The following is a 19426-nucleotide window of genomic DNA, read 5'->3' as shown; positions in this document are numbered from 1 at the left end:
CCAGCGCACAACCCTACGTAGGGGATATTTTGCCTTCTCACTTTACCTCGCCTTCAAACGAATGTTCTTAGGATACTTGGTCAAAAGAATCGTTTCTGGCCACTCAAAAGTGAATGGCGATCAAAGAACTTTTCTCACTTGCGTGAACTTCTACACATGACTCCATCCCCCTTATGCTGGCGTAAGTTCAAAAGTTTAAATACCCACAATTATAGCTCAATATTTTTTAAATAAATTTGCAAATATTTTATTGGTGTCTTACACATTATAGACTCGTCAAACGAGCAGTAATCCAGCTTATTGACTTGAGCTAATATGTATAACATTTTTTGCGCCAATATCTAAAGGGATCATAATAGAAGCAGAATTGAGTATTGTTGGTAAGCTAAAGAGTATAATGTACGAAGTAAGAATTATTTGCTAAATAGTGCGAAAATCCCATGTTAGTTAAATGGGAAAAGTATCCTTATTTAGGCAAGGTTAAACGGCATCGAAAAAATTTTTCTTTGTTTCCAAAATAGTTTTTAGGTCAAAAAGAAACGATTTTGACGATACCCAAGTGGAAATAGCCAACTTGGTAAATAACGGACACCCTAATAAATATATATATAGTATATATTTTTTTTATAATAAATTAAGTCCGAAAATATTGGTCAAAATTATAAACCGTCACTTTGTCAAAAAATTTTAATTCGCTTATTTCTCCAAAGAATTACTTTAACGAAATCTGTTTTTTTTTTGCTTTAATTTCTGAGGATTCAGCTTTGGTCACCGTAAATCGCCTTTGTTGAGAGGATCTCCCGGAGATTAGCTGTTGTTCCTTTCCAAATAAATACATTTTTTTCCTAATACTGAATCATAAAATATATTTAAAAGATACCATAAACGCAGTTGAAAATTACCCGCCCAACAGATAGTTTCAAAAGCATTAATATTCATTTTTCAAGACCTCATAATAGAATTAAATCAAGACGAACAAAAGCCTACAACTCTATAACAGAGCCAATCTTAAAGCACAAGAAAACAAATTACAATTAGCTGAGTGATTCTACTTCCCAGGAATGACTAAATATTAAAACTAAAACTGAAAGATTAGGAACATTTTGTCAGGTATGAAAAAGCGAAAATATGGCAGACATCCTTGGAATACCCGAATATCCAGGACAAATCTTACTAGACAGAGAAGGTACTAGTTTTTACTCCAGTGGATAAGTTCTCAAAGAAGTACGGCCCAATGACTCCGCCGGCTTATAAATCGCACTAAAACGTAATTTTTTCGGGATGCAATAGTAACTCATGGAGTACGTGTGGATTTCTGCTTGATGATTTTTCGATAAAAATCTGGATCATTTTCAAGTTGTTGCTCAGCTCAATTCACCAACACACCACGTGGTCAAGCGTCTTCACTTCATGCGTCAATATGGCCTTGTAAGGTTGTAGAACAGGATTTTTTTTCAAAATTCGCCACAACCACAATTACGTCACAGAGATGCCCAATGCTTGAGAACGATGTGCGAGAGACTGATTTTGGTCTTCCTCAATTAATGCGCAAACTAGATTTTGTGCTGTGCATGTGGATTCAAATTTTTCCACCAGACGCTCAATTGTTGATCTGACAAGACGATTATGACAACTATAAATTGGACGTAGCGCTCTTAAGGTTGAGGCCACTGACTCTTTTCACGATAAAATGGCAAAACATTCAAAAGAGCGGGAAAACTATGGCGTCGTTTTCTATCCTAATTGGTCTACTTCCTAAAAAGTTCAGTCATAGAGGGATTTAATATCGAGCTTTCAATCTAACGTGTCAGACGTGTCTTCATGCGCTCCGTAGAAACTTTCTAAAAAACAAAAATAAAATTAAAACAAAATAAACAAAAATTCAAATTCAAAATTCATTCTCTGAATGCTTACTTCAGCTTCTTCGAACCTGCAAATTCAGCTCCTAACAACAAACAAGGCAACGGTGAGAAGGATGAGTCATCGCAGCGAACAACTGAGCAGCACCATAAGCAGAGTTTAAAAAAAAAACAAAAGCAGAAAAGAACGGCAGTCAACAACGGCCAGGAGCAAACGTGATCACACCAACAACTAAGCAGGTACCAGCAATTACGCAGACAGCGAATAATATGATAAAGCAAGGTCAGAATGTACCAATAAAAGAAGGCCAGTCTGTACAAACTGGAAATTAAATCCTTCAAATTCAGCGGTCAATCGTAAAAAATTTCAAGGCGGTACACCAATTAAGAATAAACCGGAAGTTTTAAATGGCAACAGATTTGCCTTACAAAGCAATGGATCAGACGACGATACGAAGGATACCACCCACCACAGTCGTTAATGCCAAACCACCTACAATATATTTGCGCGGAGCTAGCAGCAATACTCTTGTTGCTGAATTAAGTAAAATTGTAGGTACTAACAATTTTCATATAGTGCATTTGAAAAAAGGCAATATAGATGAATTATTCATAATTCAGTTTTTAAAAAGTTTTATGCAAATAGCTAAATTTTTGTCTAATAAAAACAAGAATTAATATTCGTATCAACTGAAGAGCTCTAAGTAATCAAGGGTATAGAGTCCGCCGTAGAGTCTAGTGAAATCAAATAAGCATTGCGGTTTTGGAATTAAAACAGTTGTAAATATATTTAATAGAAAAAAAGTACCACAGCTAATGTTTAAATCACCTTGAAAAAGTAGTTCAGCCAAATTGCCCAAGGAACAACTTTGAGCAGTCCAGCTTACACAACACAGTTAACGAGTCCTTTAAGACTTCACCTTCTGAAATTATTAGAATAATATACATATATATATGTAAGTTCAAAAAAGTCACCAGGACATGATAATATTACTCCAAAAATGCTAATTCAGTTACCAAATATTGCTGTGGCAGTGCTCTCTTTGCTCTTCAATGCAATTCTTAATCTCGGATACTACCCTAATTCATAAAATATAATATAATACCAACGCACCAAGTCGGGTTTCATAAAATTCGAAAAGCATTTGAGCACAGAGACTACTGTTCAGCTTTATTTCTAGATGTGGCTCAGGCGTTTGATAAGGCGTGACGTGAAGGCCTTTTATATAACATTATACCTTTAGAATTGTATAAAACATTGGATTCTTATTTAAAAAATAGACAATTTATGGTAAAAGTGTGAGATTTCATATCTGATGAACGACTGGTGTACCACAGGGCAGTGTTTTAGGTCCAACTCTATATATCATAGCTAAGAATGTATTAACTTCAACTTTTGCGGATGACACAGCTTTAGTGAGCCGTCATAGATAACTTGATACGAGACTCTTTGGTTCGAGAGAGAGCTGTCAAAACTCGCATTTTTTATAACATTTGTCAATGATGCCACTGCTGAAAAATATTAGATTGGGTATATAATAAATTATACAAAACACTAAATTAAACACTTTGAAAATGCATACATATATAAATGCTAAAATGCAAAATCATTAATTAATTTACATAAACATTTATTTTGCCAAAATATGTTCGCACAGTTCAATGAAATTTCATTTCACATTAGGGGTATTCTCTTGCTCTTGCAAAACCCGGTGCACGGTGCAAGCATTGCAGATTTACAACGGCACAACAACAAACACACGCAGAAAAATATTTGCAAGGGTGAAATATGTCAGACCAAAACCCATGTATATTAGCGTGCAATGTCACGCAAAAATAAAATTGCAACCCTGTTGTAGTTGCCATTTTACATAAAGACATATTACGTCGTTAAACTGTTGAGAAAGGTAAATTTTAATTAGATTTTATAATTTCTATTTAAATTATAAAGTTTTGTTACAGTTTTTTTGTTAAAAATGCATGCAGAAGGTGCGCCAATTCACAATAGCCATGCACAATAGTCATTTACAATAAATTGACTGAATCAGTCGCTCATATGTCACTAGATTCTGCAATGGGTGCTCTCGTGCCCTTGTATATTTCGGTGTAGTATTTTTGCAATCTGCAATCTTGCAAGAGCAAGAGAATACCCCTATTAATTTCGTCAAGCTGCTCTTCTGGCATCCCGCCTTTTTGACTAACTGCTGATTGGCGTCACGCTGATTGTGTTTTGTTGCCAGCTCAAAAAACAGATCAGGGTGCAATGCCAGCTGACAAGCGAGAGAGCAAGAAAAGAGATTCTGATCAATTTATCTATGGAGCCGTAACAAATGTCATATAATAGCATCAAGAATATTAGCCGAGCACTTAAGGTCTATCGAAGAATGGCTAGCCAACCCCCGTATAAATGTGAATGAACAAAAATGTAAACATGTTACGTTTTCGCTAGGACCAAAAATGTGTCCGGCAGTAAAAATGAACAATATTTTAGTACCCCAAGCGAATGAAGTAACTTATCCTGGTATTAACCTTTATAGAAAACTTACGTGGAGAAAACATATATCTAGTAAAATAACCGAGATCACTCAAACCCTTTGTCTCATGCTTTGGTATATTCATGCGCTCAAACATGCCTTAAAAGAAGAGATATGCCCGCGTACTAAGGAGCAACGTATCACCAAAACAGCTCAATCACTTGCTTGAGCTTGTCTAGTTTTTAAATAGATTCAAGATTTTATAACTCATTGATAGGCTTTAAAGCAAAAAGCAGATTCAATAAATAAAAAGGATATTGCAAAAAAAAAAGAAAAGATTTAACAGTGTTGGTGAACAACTGGAAATGTTTCAATGTGTTTGTGGAATCTGTTACCTCCGTCTTGCAGGGCGTTTCAGAGTTATGAAGTTACAACGAAAAATGGCTCTGCTTTTTATATACGTATAATATATAGATATAGCATCTTTATTGAATTGTTACAAAAAATATGATAAATGAAGAACCGCTCTACCAATTTTTTGCAAACTTCACATAAACCATCAACTAAATAATCAGAACATAGCCTGAAGATTTGGTTTGCAAAGGTCGGTCCGTTCTTGAGTTATAAAATTACAACGAAAAGTGGTATTTATATATATATACATATATATAAAGATAATAAACTTTTTAAAATATTATGACAGGATTTTCTTATAATTAGGGGTTGTGTAAACTTGTTTTTGTATGTAATCCAACAAGCAAGTGTAAAAATATATAATTTTATGAATTCACGATGCTTTATGACAAGTTGTGAATACCCCAAATATAAAATTGTAATACGAAAATTTTATGTTACAATCATATATATTTTATAATATTATAATATACTTGTAGGTTTACTTATTTGTTCACATACTGAATTATAGCTCGACAAATGTTGGAAGGATTTTTTTATAGTTAATAACGAAACAAAAAAATTATGTGAAATCAAACAAAAAAAACGCTGTCATTAAAAAATCCTTAAAATTTTTTCTAATATGTGACCACGCCCAACTCATCTCTTATTGGGGGGGAAGGGCAATTGCTAAACGTCAAAACGTCCTGAACTCGGAGGTTCAGCTGTCAAAGTTCCGGAGGTTTTGACGTTTAACAATTGGAAACGTGGGATGCCCAGATTGAAGTCTTAACAAAAAAATATGTAAACGGAGGGATTTGTTGCCTCCTTCTAGACCATTACATAAAATATAAAACAACCATAATTTAATAAAACACGAAATATAAATATATTTGTGAAATGTTTTGTCTTGCGATGCATTATAGTATTAATTTTCAATGGAAAATTATTAAAAACTTTTTCTAGTTGAGAGCTAACACGCTTAATGCCCTTATTAATTGTGTATTAAATGATATTTCAATCGAAATAAATATTGGGTGTTTTAGTTTAAATGTCCAAAATTATTATTTTGTCCAAACTGGCTATAATGGAAGATGTTATAAAAAACGCTAATTTTGAGGGGCTGTCACAACGGAATAAGTTGGACATCGCTTTATCCCTGTAACAAGTGCGCTCTAGAAAAACTCCCCTATCAGCATATACCCCATTTCTGCCGAAATTCATTTTCAGTCCCCGATCACCATTTTCGCTTTGAAATTGTTGTGATCTTACTAATACTTTCTCTTCTTCTCTTTACTACCATAGAAACCGCTCACGCGGTTATAGTCGAGTTAACAACAGCACGCCAGTCGTTTATTCTTTTCGCTAGGTGGTGCCTATTCGAGATAACAAGTGCAGCCATGCCAGACATTCACCACCTGATCTCTTCAACGGAGTGGAGGTCTTCATTTTCCTCTGCTTCTCCGGTGGGTACTGCGTCGAATACTTTCAGAGCTGGAGCGTTTTCATCCATTCGGACGACAGATTGGATTGGGCAGAGCAGAATTAAATTCTAATCGTTGGAGATGCTTTCGTCCGACCATATTTTAGAAAGAAGCAGATCCATGCTCTTTATCAGTTCTTCGTCACCGTGCTTGAATAGCTCGGCAGGCAATCCATCGGCCCCAGCCACTTTTTTGTTCTTCAGACAGAATTGCTTTTCGAACAATTACATGGTCGGGCAGTGAAACGTCTGCTCCATCGTCATCGAGTGGGGAATAGGGTTCGTCTTTTCCTAAAATACCTTTTCTACTTTCACTGCCGTTCAGCAGGCTGGAGAAGTGTTCCCCACATAATTTTAGTATGATCTAGGCTTCAGTCACTAGATCACCTTTGGATGTTCTACAAGACTATGCTCCGGACTTGACTTTATAGACAAACCTGGGAAAGATTTAACACAGCCGCCGTCATACAGACCAATTAGTCTTCTACCTTGTCTTTCTAAAGTATTTGAAAAAGTATTACTATCAAATATGTCTCCTTTCCTCCACGAAAATAATACAATACCAACGCATTAATTCGGATTTCGTGCGAAACATGGCACAATTGAGCAAGTAAATAGACTTACTAATGAAATAAGGAAAGCATTTAAGCACAGGAAGTATTGTTCAGCAATATTTCTAGATGTAGCTCGGGCGTTTGATACGAGGTTTGACTATTAAGTAATGACACTGATTTTATTGCCGCGATTGTGGTAAACCTGTGACCTTGAGATTCCCTTTATCTTTTTTCGGCATCCCTCCCCTCTCCACTGATATATATACCATCGCTCTAGATTGTTTAGTTCGCCTGTTGCGTGAAGTTGAATAGACGTGTGTTTGTAGTGCTCGTCACGAAAATGGAAAAACGAAATCAAGAGCAACGCGACGCGATAAAATTTTGCGCCTGATTGGGCGAAGCAGCTTCGTAAACGTACGCTAAAATTGTAAGAGTGTATGGTGATAGTGCTCTTAGTCGCGCCCAGGCTCGCAATGGCTGTCTCCGCGCGCCCCCCGCCCCAAAGAAGCTCTCATGAGCAAGTCGAAGATGAAAACGATGATTATTGCCGTTTTTGATAGCCGTGGAATCGTCCACAAAGAATTCGGTCCACCGGGGAAAACTGTGAATCAAGTCTACTATTGCTAAGTACTCGAAAGATTGCGAAAACGAACTCGTAACTGGATCCTTCATCACGACAACGCGTCGTGCCACACCGCTCTCAGCGTGTCCCAGTATTTGGCCTCTAAAGGGATTGCCGTGTTGCAACAGCCGCCTTATTCGGCCGACATGTCACCCTGTGACTTTTTTTGTTTCATAAAACAAAATCGGTGGTCAAAGGAACCCATTTTGAGTCGATTACGGACATCCAGGCGGCCGTGATGAGGATACTCGCGGATATCCCAGTCGAAGCGTTCCAGAAATGTTACGAAGCATGGAAAACGCGCTGGAATCGCTATAACTGCCCAAGGGGACTACTTTGAAGCGGATGGCAGAGTTGTAGAATAATTTTCAAATATACGGTTTATATGGAATCAGAATCATTACTTAATTGTCATACCATTTGTAGGTGTGGCACGAAGGTCTTTTATATAAGATTTAAAAAATTCTGTCTTTAGAATTGTATAAAACATTGGATTTAAATAATAGACAATTTATGGTGAAAGTAGGAGATTTCATATCGGGCAGGGCAATGTTTTAGGCCCAACACTCTGCATCATATATACAGAAGATCTTCCAACAACTAATAATGTATTAACTTCAACTTTTGAGGACGACACAGCTATAGTGAGCCGTAACAAATGCCACATTTTAGCATCAAGAATATTAGCGGAGCATTTAAGTTTTGTCGAATAATGGCTAACGAACTGTTGTATAAATGTTAATGAACAGAAATATAAGCATGTTACATTTTCGCTTAGACCAAAGATGTGCCCGGCAGTAAAAATAAATAGTATTTTAGTACCCCCAGCGAACGAAGTAACATATTTTTTTTTTTTTTTGTTCAGCGTCGTCTTCTGTCGCGTCGTTATATAGGCATGACGGCTCTTCGGCTTTTCCCATTCTGTGGAGGTACTTTTTGAAGTATCCGTGGCCGGATAACAGCTGAGTTGTGTAGAAGTCTACTTCACCGAATTTACGACTTGTCCATAAATCTAGATCTTTTATCAGCCTGGCCGTCCATCTGCCGCGACTTTCATTCTCCCATCTTTGTTGCCATGCTGTTATTGTGTCTTTCCTTATTTGTTGTATTGCGCTCTTGTTATGATCGGATGTTTTCTTTAGCTCCCACAGCTTTTTCCTTTCGAATGCTAGTAGGTCGATTGGAGCATTGCCGCTTATAACTAATATTGCATCGCCGGATACTGTCCGGTTGGCTGATGCAACTCTGAGGGCTGCGGTGCGGTGCACTCTGGCCATTACCTTATGCCGGTTCTCCTTTTTAAGCGCGTCTGCCCAGATCTCGGCTTCGTATAGTAAGACGCTGATTGTCGTCGACATTAGGAGCTTTCTCTTTTCTTGGCTGGGGCCTCCTATGTTGGCCATTAATTGGCTCAGTTGAGAGGTGATCTTCGCTGCCTTTCCTGCGGCGTGCTGGATTTGTACCCAGAAAGTTAGTCTGGGGTCCAGTCTTATGCCTAGGTAGTTTACTGCTCTTTGTGTCCTAAGAATGTCCGTAGTTGTGTGCATGCTTATCTCGAGAGGTATGTGCTTCTTTGTTAACAGTAACAGCTCTGTTTTTTCCGTAGCTAGCTGGAGGTTGTGGGTGTCAAGCCATGTTTGCGTCCGTATCATGACGTGATTCAGCTTTCTTCGCGCTTCTTCTGTATCCCTTGCTGTGATTACTGCCGCGATGTCGTCCGCGTAGCCAATTAAATATGATTCGTCTGGCATTTCTAGTTTTAATATAGCGTCGTAGCTAATGTTCCATAAATCCGGGCCTAGAATAGATCCTTGTGCTGCTCCTGACGTAACCGCTATCTGTCGTGACCCTTCTTTGGTTTCGTACAGCAGTTTTCTGTTGCTAAGGTAGCTCCGCACCACAGCCCTGAGGTAGTCCGGTATCTTGAAGCTTTTTTCGAGAGCGTCGATCATGTCCACCCATCTAGCACTGTTGAAGGCGTTTCGGACATCTAGAGTCGCCAGTAATACTATTCTTTTATATTTATGCCATCTGCGCTGTGCTGCTTCTACGCTTTCGATGATGCATTTTATGGCTCCTATAGTTGATCTGCCGGGTCTAAAGCCATGTTGTCTAGGGGACAGTCCTCCAGCTTCGTTGATGGCCGCTTCAAGTCTGGGTTTAAGCAGGGTTTCATATAGCTTTCCCGCTGTGTCAAGCATACATAATGGGCGGTATGCTGATGGCGAATTGGGGTCTCCTTTTCCCTTGCTGATTAGCACCAGCCGTTGCTTTTTCCACGGTTCTGGGAATATTCCGGCTTCAAGGCAGGCGTTGTACATGTTCAGTAGTACTGCCGGGCGCTCTGCAGCGATTATTTTAAGAATTTCGGATGGGATGCCGTCCGGTCCGGGTGCTTTGTTGGCCTTGAGCTTGGCAGTGGCTAGTTGCAGCTCTTCGGGGGTGAACTGTGGGATTTGCGTCGATCCTAGAATGTATTCTGGGTCACTAGCCCTTGTTTCGTGTGTGGGGAATAGTGCGTTCACGATGTGATCCATTTTGACAGCGGTTAAGTCAGGTGGTTTTGCTCTAGTGCCTAGTTTCTTCATAACTACTTTATATCCGAGTTCCCAAGGGTTTCTGTTTATATCCTCGCGTAGTTCCTCCCATTTTTTCTTTTTGTTGTCGTCGATGGCGTGCTTCAGCTCCTTTTTTGCTGATTTATATTGCTCGGCTTCTTCCGGTGCGGCTCCTCTGCGCCTGGATCTCGTGTAGGATCTGCGAAGGCGGAAGCATGTGCGCCTGAGTTGGGCGATATTTTCAGTCCACCAGTAGACTGCTGCCTTATGTTTGCTGTGGGAAGCCTTGGGCATTGATTTTTTACAGGCTCTTGTTATGTTAAGCATTGTGTGCTCGACAATTTTTCTTGCATTTTTTGGGGAGCTGCTAGATGGATTTTGGTCGTCTATTGCGGAGATCAATTTCGAAGTATTTAGCTTCGAAATGTTCCACTTCCGTGTTGCTGTCTTTTTCCTGCGCTGGTTAGTGTTTGTTCCTGTATCAATAGTGAAGGAAATGTACTGGTGATCGCTGCCAGTGTAGTCCTCCAGGACTTTCCATTTATTTATTGGGCCTGCCAAGCGTTCTGATGATAGAGTGATGTCTGGTGTAGTTTCCTCGCATCCCGGTCTTCTAAACGTGGTTGCGTTTCCCGTGTTGAGCACTATTAGGCTTAGGCGCGCAGCCATTTCTAGGATGCGCTTTCCTCTCGAGTCCGTATGTGGCAAGCCCCACTCTACTGCTTTGGAATTTAGGTCTCCGGCGATAATTAGTTGACCTTCTATTGACCTGGCTGTGTCCTCAATGTTGTCGAGCTTTTCTTGGAATTCCTGTATGCTATCGCTTGGGGTCAAGTAGCAGCTGATTACTGTAAAAAGGTCGTATTTGGCCCAGACGAAACCATTGCCGTTCCCTTTGTCTACAGTGATGGCGTTACTCCCTGGTGGTAGCCATATAGCGGCGGTCGAGCTGCTATCTTCCAGCCAGGTACCACTCTCTTTCTTTTTATATTGCTCGCTTATGATAATTAACTCGTAGGCGTTCTCCATCACCATTTGCGAGAGTAGTGCGTCAGCAGCCTTGCATCTATGCATATCGGCTTGTAAGATCTTCATTTGTTTTGGTATTTCCTATATACCATACATTTTGCGGAGCCCGGGATGTGGTCAGCTTTTTCGTGTTTAGCCTCCACGCAGAGGCAGCATGAGGGAGGCTTTGTGCCCTCTTTCATTTTGTGACCTGGTTGGCCGCATTTTATGCAAGTACCTTGCCCTCTTCTATCGGGCCCTTTGCAGTCCCAGGTTAAGTGCCCTGGTCCAAAGCAGCGAAAGCATCTTTTTGGGGTTTCTTTCAGTCGCAGCCTGCAATTTACCCAGCCGATTTTTATGCGTGCCTGTCGCACCAGTGTGTCAGCTTTATCCTCATCGAGCGTTATATATGCCCTGACCTGCTCTCTTGTGTTAGGTGCTGTTATGCTTATCGTCAAGTCTTCGATGGAGTCCTGCAGCACTTTTTTCACAGCCTCTGCTACTTCCTCTTTTGTTGAAAGGGAGTCGAGGTCTCTAATCTCTATTGTGGCTTTTGATTTGACGTCGGCCACGGTTGCGGATTCTCGGAGGGTCGTCTTGAGTGCCTCGCAGAAACTGGCTTTTGTGGATTGTCCCTTCTCCAGCTCCAGTAGTAAAGCCCCGGCTCTTGTTTTGCGGATCCCTTTGATTTTCACCTTTGCTTCTCTTAGGTTAACCTTGCTGCGGATATTCTTGAGGACCTCGGCGTAGCTATTTCCTTCTGCTGGCTTAATGATTACGGCCTCCGATTGTCGTTTGGGCCTGCTTTTTGCTCTCTGGTTTGAGGCGGTATTCCTCCCTTGTTGTCCTCCTTCTTTTAGGTTTTTGTTTTCCGTTCCTTCTAACGCGTGTATCTTCCTTGCTTTTTTGGGCGTACCGTTTCTCGAGGCTCCACTGGACTTGTCGCTCGCCGCTTCGAGGTTGTTGGCTCTGCGGTCGTGATCCGTCTGCTTAGAAGTCCGCGTCTTTTCTCGGTTTCTGCGATGAGCCAGTTTCTGCGGTAACTCTTCATTACGTCGAAGAGTTCGTCCAGCTGTGCCGCTCCGTTCTTGACATCCAAGCTGACGTTCTTTTGCTTTGCCATCGCCGTCTTCATGATTTGCACAATACTCTTGCATTTTTCCAAAGATTCTTCTTCTGCTCGTCGCATTTGAGTGATATACTCCTGTTTCGGCGAGTTTTGAGGTCCTTCTATGGTAGCCACTGGGGTGCTCTTCTGTTCTGCTTGTTTTACTGGTGGTTCCTGTGTGGCAGGAGTTTCTTTTGAGGCTATCTTTTCCCCAGTTTTTTCGACTTGTTTGGGAGTGATGGTCAGGGTAGGGGATCTGAGTATCCTGCTGCTTCTGCGGAACGCGGTCCCGTATTCCTCGTCTTGAGCCTCTTTGTTTTGTTTTTCTGTATGTTTTTCCTTCTGTTGGGGTTTTTGTTGTTGTTGTGGTGTGTTCATTTTAGATCTAATGGGTCTCCGCTTCAAGCCGCTATCTCCGCACGTTGTAACAGTTGCCCTTTATGAACCCCGTGGTTATCTATGCAAGCAGGGAGGCCACGCAAGGGTTGACACAAGTCCTTATGGGAGCTTGTGTTCAGAGCCAGGTTCAGGCACGAATCAGGAGCTCGTCTCAACTGAACCTGTACGGCCAAAAAAAATAATTTTTGGCGACGTGCATTGAACGTACTTGAAGACCTGCCAGGGTTTTAACGAGACGGAGGTGAGAGCAGTATTAGCCTACCAGCCATTTCAGTAAGATGTCACTCTTGCCTACTGAGGTGATAGAATACTGCCCTCCCCAGCCCTTTGTAAGACTAGTCCATTATTGGTTTCCAGTATTCCATAATCAGAACCTTACTGGCCTCGATTCTGATGGGCGCTTGCCCAGGGTTTTCGCCGGCGTCTGAGCACTGTTGGTGCTACTCACTGTATGGTTCCCTCGTCGCTTTGTTGCCTCCCTCTCGTGGGTAGGTTCTCCCTCGGTGCAACCCCGGTGGGGGTTGTAGACGCTTATTTGAAGGCGGCATCTTCTCGCCTCTTCGCCGGAGGTTCATTGGGCGTATTAGGCGTTTTGAGCCAAGCCCTCCTCTCCTGCAGCTCTTGGTCGGGGGCTGCGTATTACTATTCGCAGCTAACCTACTTAGCGTAGGCCGTCCACTATCCGCCAGCTGTGACCCCGGTAGTAGCCTGAGCTCAGCCCTACCCCGAAGTAACATATTGGCTCACGTGGAGAAAACACATATCTAGTAAAATAATATGTATGAAGATTAGAGCTGGAAACTTAAATTGGCTTTTAAATAAAAACTCTAAACTTAGCCTAGACAACAAAGTGCTTTTATATAATGCGGTCATAAAGCCGATTTGGATGTATGGAATTCCGCTGTGGGGCACGACCTGTGCAACTAACTGATATACTCGTAATACAAAGGTTCCAATCAAAAATGCTTAGAACAATCATGTGTTCACCGTGGTACATGCGTAACGAAAATCTCTATAAAGACCTTGATATTCCTATAGTAAAAAAAGAACAAGAAGATAGCAGAATTAAATATCTACACTCCGAGATCACCCAAACCCTTTGTCTAAATGCGATATGGTTTTGAACCCGTGGTTCTCCGATTTTGACCAAACCTTAGAATATCATAATATATACCAAAATAAGAATATCTGTTAACTTTTTAGTGGTCAAAGTTGCTCCATTGTTTTTTGGCGCGCAATTCAAATTGAGATCAAACAAAAAAATGACTATTTCTTTTATTTTTTAACGACCACAAAATTGAGTGAAAAAAATTTTTAAGTTATCAAATTTTATGTAAAAAAATCTCAGCTTTCTGATGAAAATATTTTAAAAATCAAAAAAGTCAGTCTGTTCGCTTAGAAGGTTGTGTGAAGGAGGTAAATACAATATGTAAGTTGTATTCTTAGACTGGAATTATTGAAGAAATCAGTGTGTTCATTTATAAAAATATGCGCCGTATAGCGACAACTTTACATTTTTTTTTGCTGTTCATGGGATCAGAGTCCCACATTTTTGAACACTGATTCTTTTTTGCTGTTCATGGAAGCAGAGTCCCATATTTTTGAACACTGATTCTTATGTAAAATTAGACGAGGAATCGAATGGAAAAGTCAAATTTGAAAAAAAAAAATTGGGGGAAAGCACAAAAAACGGTATTTTTTGAAAAAAAAAATGTTTTTTTTTTTTGGATTTAGAAATTTTATTTTGATTTTAAAAATATTTTTATCAGAAAGCTGAGATTTTTTTACATAAAATTGGATAACTTAAAAATTTGTTTCACTCAATTTTGATGTCGTTAAAAAATAAAAGAAATAGTCATTTTTTTGTTTGATCTCAATTTGAATTGCGCGCCAAAAAACAATGTAGCAACTTTGACCACTAAAAAGTTAACAGATATTCTTATTTTGGTCTATATTATGATATTCTAAAGTTTGGTCAAAATCGGAGAACCCTGGGTACAAAACCATGTCGCCAATTGATGGAATGGACCATGCGTATTAAAGAGCGACGTATCACTAAAACAGCTCAATCACTTGCTTGAGCCTGTCTAGTTTTTAAATAGATTTAAAATTTAGGCTTTAAGAAAAATCAGATCCAATAAATAAAATAATTTTGAAAAAAATGAGGTGCTTAAATTAAAAAGCGAATATCAAACATTTGATTAACCCTATTATTAATTCTACATATTTATGAATATAATTATGAATTCTTTCAGTGACAAGAAAAACTACGTTTTCTGTGGTAGAAATATCACAACAAATCTCGAACAATACCATGGAAGCCTATTATTGACAAAATTGCTCAGAAAACAAAGAGATATATTGAGACATTTGTAAAGCACTATACTCTTATCTGAATCAAGCAAAATGATTCACAAAAGCAGTTTAAGAAGAATAAAAAAATATAAATCTATAAAATTATTTATAGAAAAACACAGAAACTTCAAATTTAATGGGGAATGTTTATTATCATTTGAAAACACATTCTTTGGTATTTATTTTTTGAAGATTATCTCTCTCAAATGTTGGCCGCGTATACGTCTCAGATATTCCATCTATTGACTCCAGTTTTCGATGACGCGTTGGTGCATTTCGACTGGTAATTGGCGAATGACTCGCGTGATATTTTGCGTCAAAGCCTGAATCGAATATTATTCAATAATGAATGGTAGGTCTCAAGATGGGGATGGTATTTCGAATAGTACGCTCATTAGGCCGATTATGTTGACCATAAGTTGAGTGAATATGCTTTAGTTAGGCAAGGTTAAGCGTAAATGATTTACTGTTGACAAAAAAAATATTTCGGTTAAAAGAAAAAATATACCAAATTTAAAACGTTTGTAAAACTATTGTGCTAGTAACAATATTCAATTAGAACACAATTGTGTATAACCAAATTAATTACAGTAGAACCCACAGAAAAAACAGATTGCTAACGGGCCCATCTTGTTGAACAAATTGAACGCATGAGTCACATGGAACAACTCCAGCAGTCTTGTAGAGGGAGCCCCTTGGTTCATTTTAAGAAAAACACCGTGATTATCAAGAAGTCCGGAACAGCGTGTATCTAATTATCGCCTCTGGATGATAAGCGAATAAAAATGCTGTCCCCAGAAGCGTTGGAATCTCAGTCTACGCCCGTTTATCTTTGCGCTGACGTTGATTCTACGAAAGCAATAATTAGGCCACGCGCACCTACTTTTACGCTAACGCTGCTTATCTGAGCTTTCATGTAGGGCTAGATTTGGTTTAAGTTTTCAGTTCCAAAAGTTTGAGTAATAAACAAGACGTATTATCTCAAAATAATAGAGTTATAAATTTTTCGCGAACAAATAACTCTTATACGCTAAAAGATCTCTTTGCCGACGAAATAATGGATTTATTATTTTTAATTTACACAAATGATGAAATAATATCAAATCTACAAACTATATAAAAGAAACACTTAACGGATTGTTATTGAAGCAGCTCAAAATATAATTATCTGAGTACCTTGGATATGTTTGACTTGATAACTTGTTTCGTTTAGTAAGATTAGCAGATGAGCTGTTAATGACGACAGTTTAACTTTGGTTGGAACGTTAAGTCAAAATAAACATTTTGGTAGTACCCTTTTCTGCTTTGATCTGGGAAGGGTTTTTCATTTAAAGTTAAAAAATAAAAATGTGCTTCTTTTTTCAACTATGAATGAACGATCCTCAATTTGTGTAAACCCACAAAAGCAGCCGATTATTCATTCTTATACACCTGCGATGATTAGTATCCATACATTTGATCAACTTTGAAGCAATATGAACCGAAAAAGTCTCGGATGACCAATAGCCACTTTTTACGATATGTTAAATATGGCTTGCTTTAATTCCTGTATTATTTTTAATCACAATAGTATGAACATTGGAGTACAATCAATAAACAGAAAGAATTTAACTTTAAATTATGGAGTAATTTGTTGTTTTGCCTTTCTGAATATATGTATGTATGTAAAAAAATTGAATTGAAGTACTATATTATAATATTGACATAGAATTAACGAATGCGTACTGTCGGTGTACAGTAGGGTGGGTCGATTCCGGAATTTTTTCGATTCGGAATTTCTAATAGTGCGGAAAAGTTGCCTTAGTACTTCCTGACTCCAATGCAACTTTTTGTTTTGAGATCGGATTGCATCTTCAACCCCAACTCCGGCCTTGAAATTTCGGAAATTCGCCTAAAATCGTGAAATTGTCTACCTAGCACCTGAAATACGCATCTCATGGCAAAATGTATAGAACAAGTTATTTGTCACGTCGTTTGCTACCGAAATGGTATATGTGATCATGGGCGTAGGACGAACCATTCCCGAGATAGGAGCGAAAATGCGGCGCGCCACAGCGCAAGGTGAAAATCGGCTTGCGGCCACACTTCTTGACGTTGATTTCGCGGAGTGCTATCACTCACATTCATTTCCCTGCGCCATACGACACGTTCGGACTGGTCTCCACATAAATATTTTTTCATCGAGTTCCTTCACTCTTGTCGTTGATTTCGCCAGGTGCTATCACTTATATTCTCTCAACAAAACACAGAACTCAAAATTTAAATTTAGACAGAAAAGTCCTTTCAAAGCTAATACTTATTACGATATGATTAACTGGAAGACTATTACCTTGACTGTTCCACCAGTTCTTTGTTCAGTTTCTAACGAAGAACTCATAAAAGGGCTGTCGGGAGACACTGCAGAGGTATGGAAATTTAGTGAATTCCCCTCTCACACCGTGGCAGTCGAGAGAATCGTCAAACTGGTGACAGAGGCATCTTCTAAAGTTATTGGCCCCCAATCTCGTGATCTTTTTATACGCTCTACACTGAAATCTAGGCAACAAGTGCCAAAGTTTAGTACAAAATCTGATTTTATCAATAAATTTGACACAGATTCAGACTAAAACAAGCCTGACATATGGTTGGTTGGTTGGGTTGGGCTTGGGAGGAACCCGAAGAGCAGCTACCTCCACGCGGTGGGTTCTGGGTGACCAATACAGGTTAGCTGAGAGCTGCAACAATTTTGACCTTGCGCTGTGGCGCGCCGCCTTTTCGCTCGTATCTCGGGAACGGTTCGTCCTACGGCCATGATCACATATACCATTTCGGTAGCAAATGACGTGACAAATAACTTTTGTTTTATACATTTTGCCATGAGATGCGTATTTCACATGCTAGGTAGACAATTTCCCGATTTTAGGCGAATTTCCGAAATTTCAAGGCCGAGGTTCGGGTTGAAGATGCAATCCGATCTCAAAACAAAAAGTTGCATTGGAATCAGGAAGTACTAAGGCAACTTTTCCGCACTATTAGAAATACCGAATCGAAAAAAGTCCGGAATCGACCCACCCTAGTGTACAGTTATAATAAATGGTTATTGTTGTAGAGATAAATATAAGCTGATAATTTTGATGGCATATTTAATAGATCGTTTATGTTTTATTAATAATAATTATAATTAATATATGAATAATGTATTTGCCGCAAACGAAACCGGAACCTGTGGTAATTAGACTGGAATTGTCGTGTGGTTTAATTTGCAACACTTTATTTTATATATTTATAGTGCATAATCACCGACAATTTATAGTATTAGTTTTAAATAGAACATAAAATAATTACAATACACCATATTTTTAAAAGATCTATGTACTTTTTAATGCTATGTATATTATTAGTAGACGTAGTTTTGAATATGAAAATAATATATACTTATATGTATGTATATACATACCTATATTTATCAATAACTTCTAAATTATTTTTCTTATATCCTAGGACGAATAGGCACTGTGGTTGGATGGGGGCGTACTAATGAAGGTGGTGAATTGCCAGCAATCGTTAACCAGGTGAAAGTACCCATAATGTCTATTACAGAATGTCGAAACCAAAAGTATAAAAGTACTAGAATAACATCCAGTATGATTTGTGCTGGAAGGCCTAATATGGATTCATGTCAGGGAGACAGCGGTGGCCCCCTTCTACTTTCAAATGGGATAAAGTATTTTATTGTTGGTGTAGTTTCTTGGGGCGTTGGCTGCGGTAGAGACGGATATCCAGGTGTTTACACCAGAGTTAGTAAATTTATACCGTGGATAAAATCGAATTTACATGACAGCTGCTTGTGCTCTTGATAAAAAATTGCATATATGTATATAAAAATGTATTACATTTTCAAATATTTACCAAATGTGTACTGATATATATACTATTTAATAAAGGTCATCCAATTAATTTAAGTAATTTTTGGTAAAGAACTTCATTAAAAGCAGGCAATATATTTTGAAAACGCCGTAGATTCAAAACAATTAAAAGAGGAAAAAAATAGATATCTATGGCTTAACCCACTAGCTACCATCAGACTCTTATTGTTGATAGAATAGTCGAAAAATAATATTCTTGTATTCAACATATGTGTGTATTTTTAAGCCCAAACTACTATATAATAACATTTTGGAAACCAACGAGGCGAAGCAAGACCTAAAAGGAAAAAGCTTACAAGTTTTCTTAGAAACATTATATTCAACGTTAAGTAAAACACACCAGGTGCGCATGTGAATCAGTACAGAAATCAGAGTTCGCTTTGTAAAATGTATGTGTCGAGTAATTTCTAGCCATTATACTCTCGGGTCGGCTTTAGTATACCGTCCCACGATTTCGGGAATGAAATGGGTATGGTCGGATAGAGGAGATCCTCCAGATAACGAATATATATGGTTATAGCCGCAGGAAGCTTATAGTTTCCGAGTTATTCGCGTTTAAAGTTGAAAATGTGCAATATTATATTGCAGATTTCTTCAATCTGCTCTTAGAGAAACTATTTCGAGTTGCAGAACTAAATAGGGAAGGTAGTATCTTCTGTAAGAGTGTACAGCTGCTGAGTAACGTCTTTAGTTCTGCTTTCTCCAGAA

General features: G+C 38.8%; 1 protein-coding gene across 4 annotated transcripts in view; it reads left to right on the top strand.

Moving 5' to 3' along the window:
* The window catches only part of LOC109579350 (trypsin-1), a 54318-nt gene extending 35560 nt beyond the window's left edge, over positions 1-18758 (top strand). For 3 of the 4 annotated variants that reach the window (XM_049450194.1, XM_049450193.1, XM_049450195.1), the window contains exon 3: positions 18294-18758. In XM_049450194.1, coding sequence (XP_049306151.1) covers positions 18294-18649 — 356 coding nt within the window. In that variant the 3' untranslated portion in view covers positions 18650-18758. The remainder of the gene's footprint in view (positions 1-18293) is intronic. The other variant, XM_049450197.1, reaches the window with a different exon arrangement.
* Positions 18759-19426: the final 668 nt, after the last annotated feature.

This window comes from Bactrocera dorsalis, chromosome 2 (genome assembly GCF_023373825.1).
Source record: "Bactrocera dorsalis isolate Fly_Bdor chromosome 2, ASM2337382v1, whole genome shotgun sequence".
Taxonomy (NCBI): domain Eukaryota; kingdom Metazoa; phylum Arthropoda; class Insecta; order Diptera; family Tephritidae; genus Bactrocera; species Bactrocera dorsalis.
The sequence above is the reverse complement of the archived record's forward strand: the minus strand, read 5'-3'. Positions and strand labels throughout refer to the sequence as shown.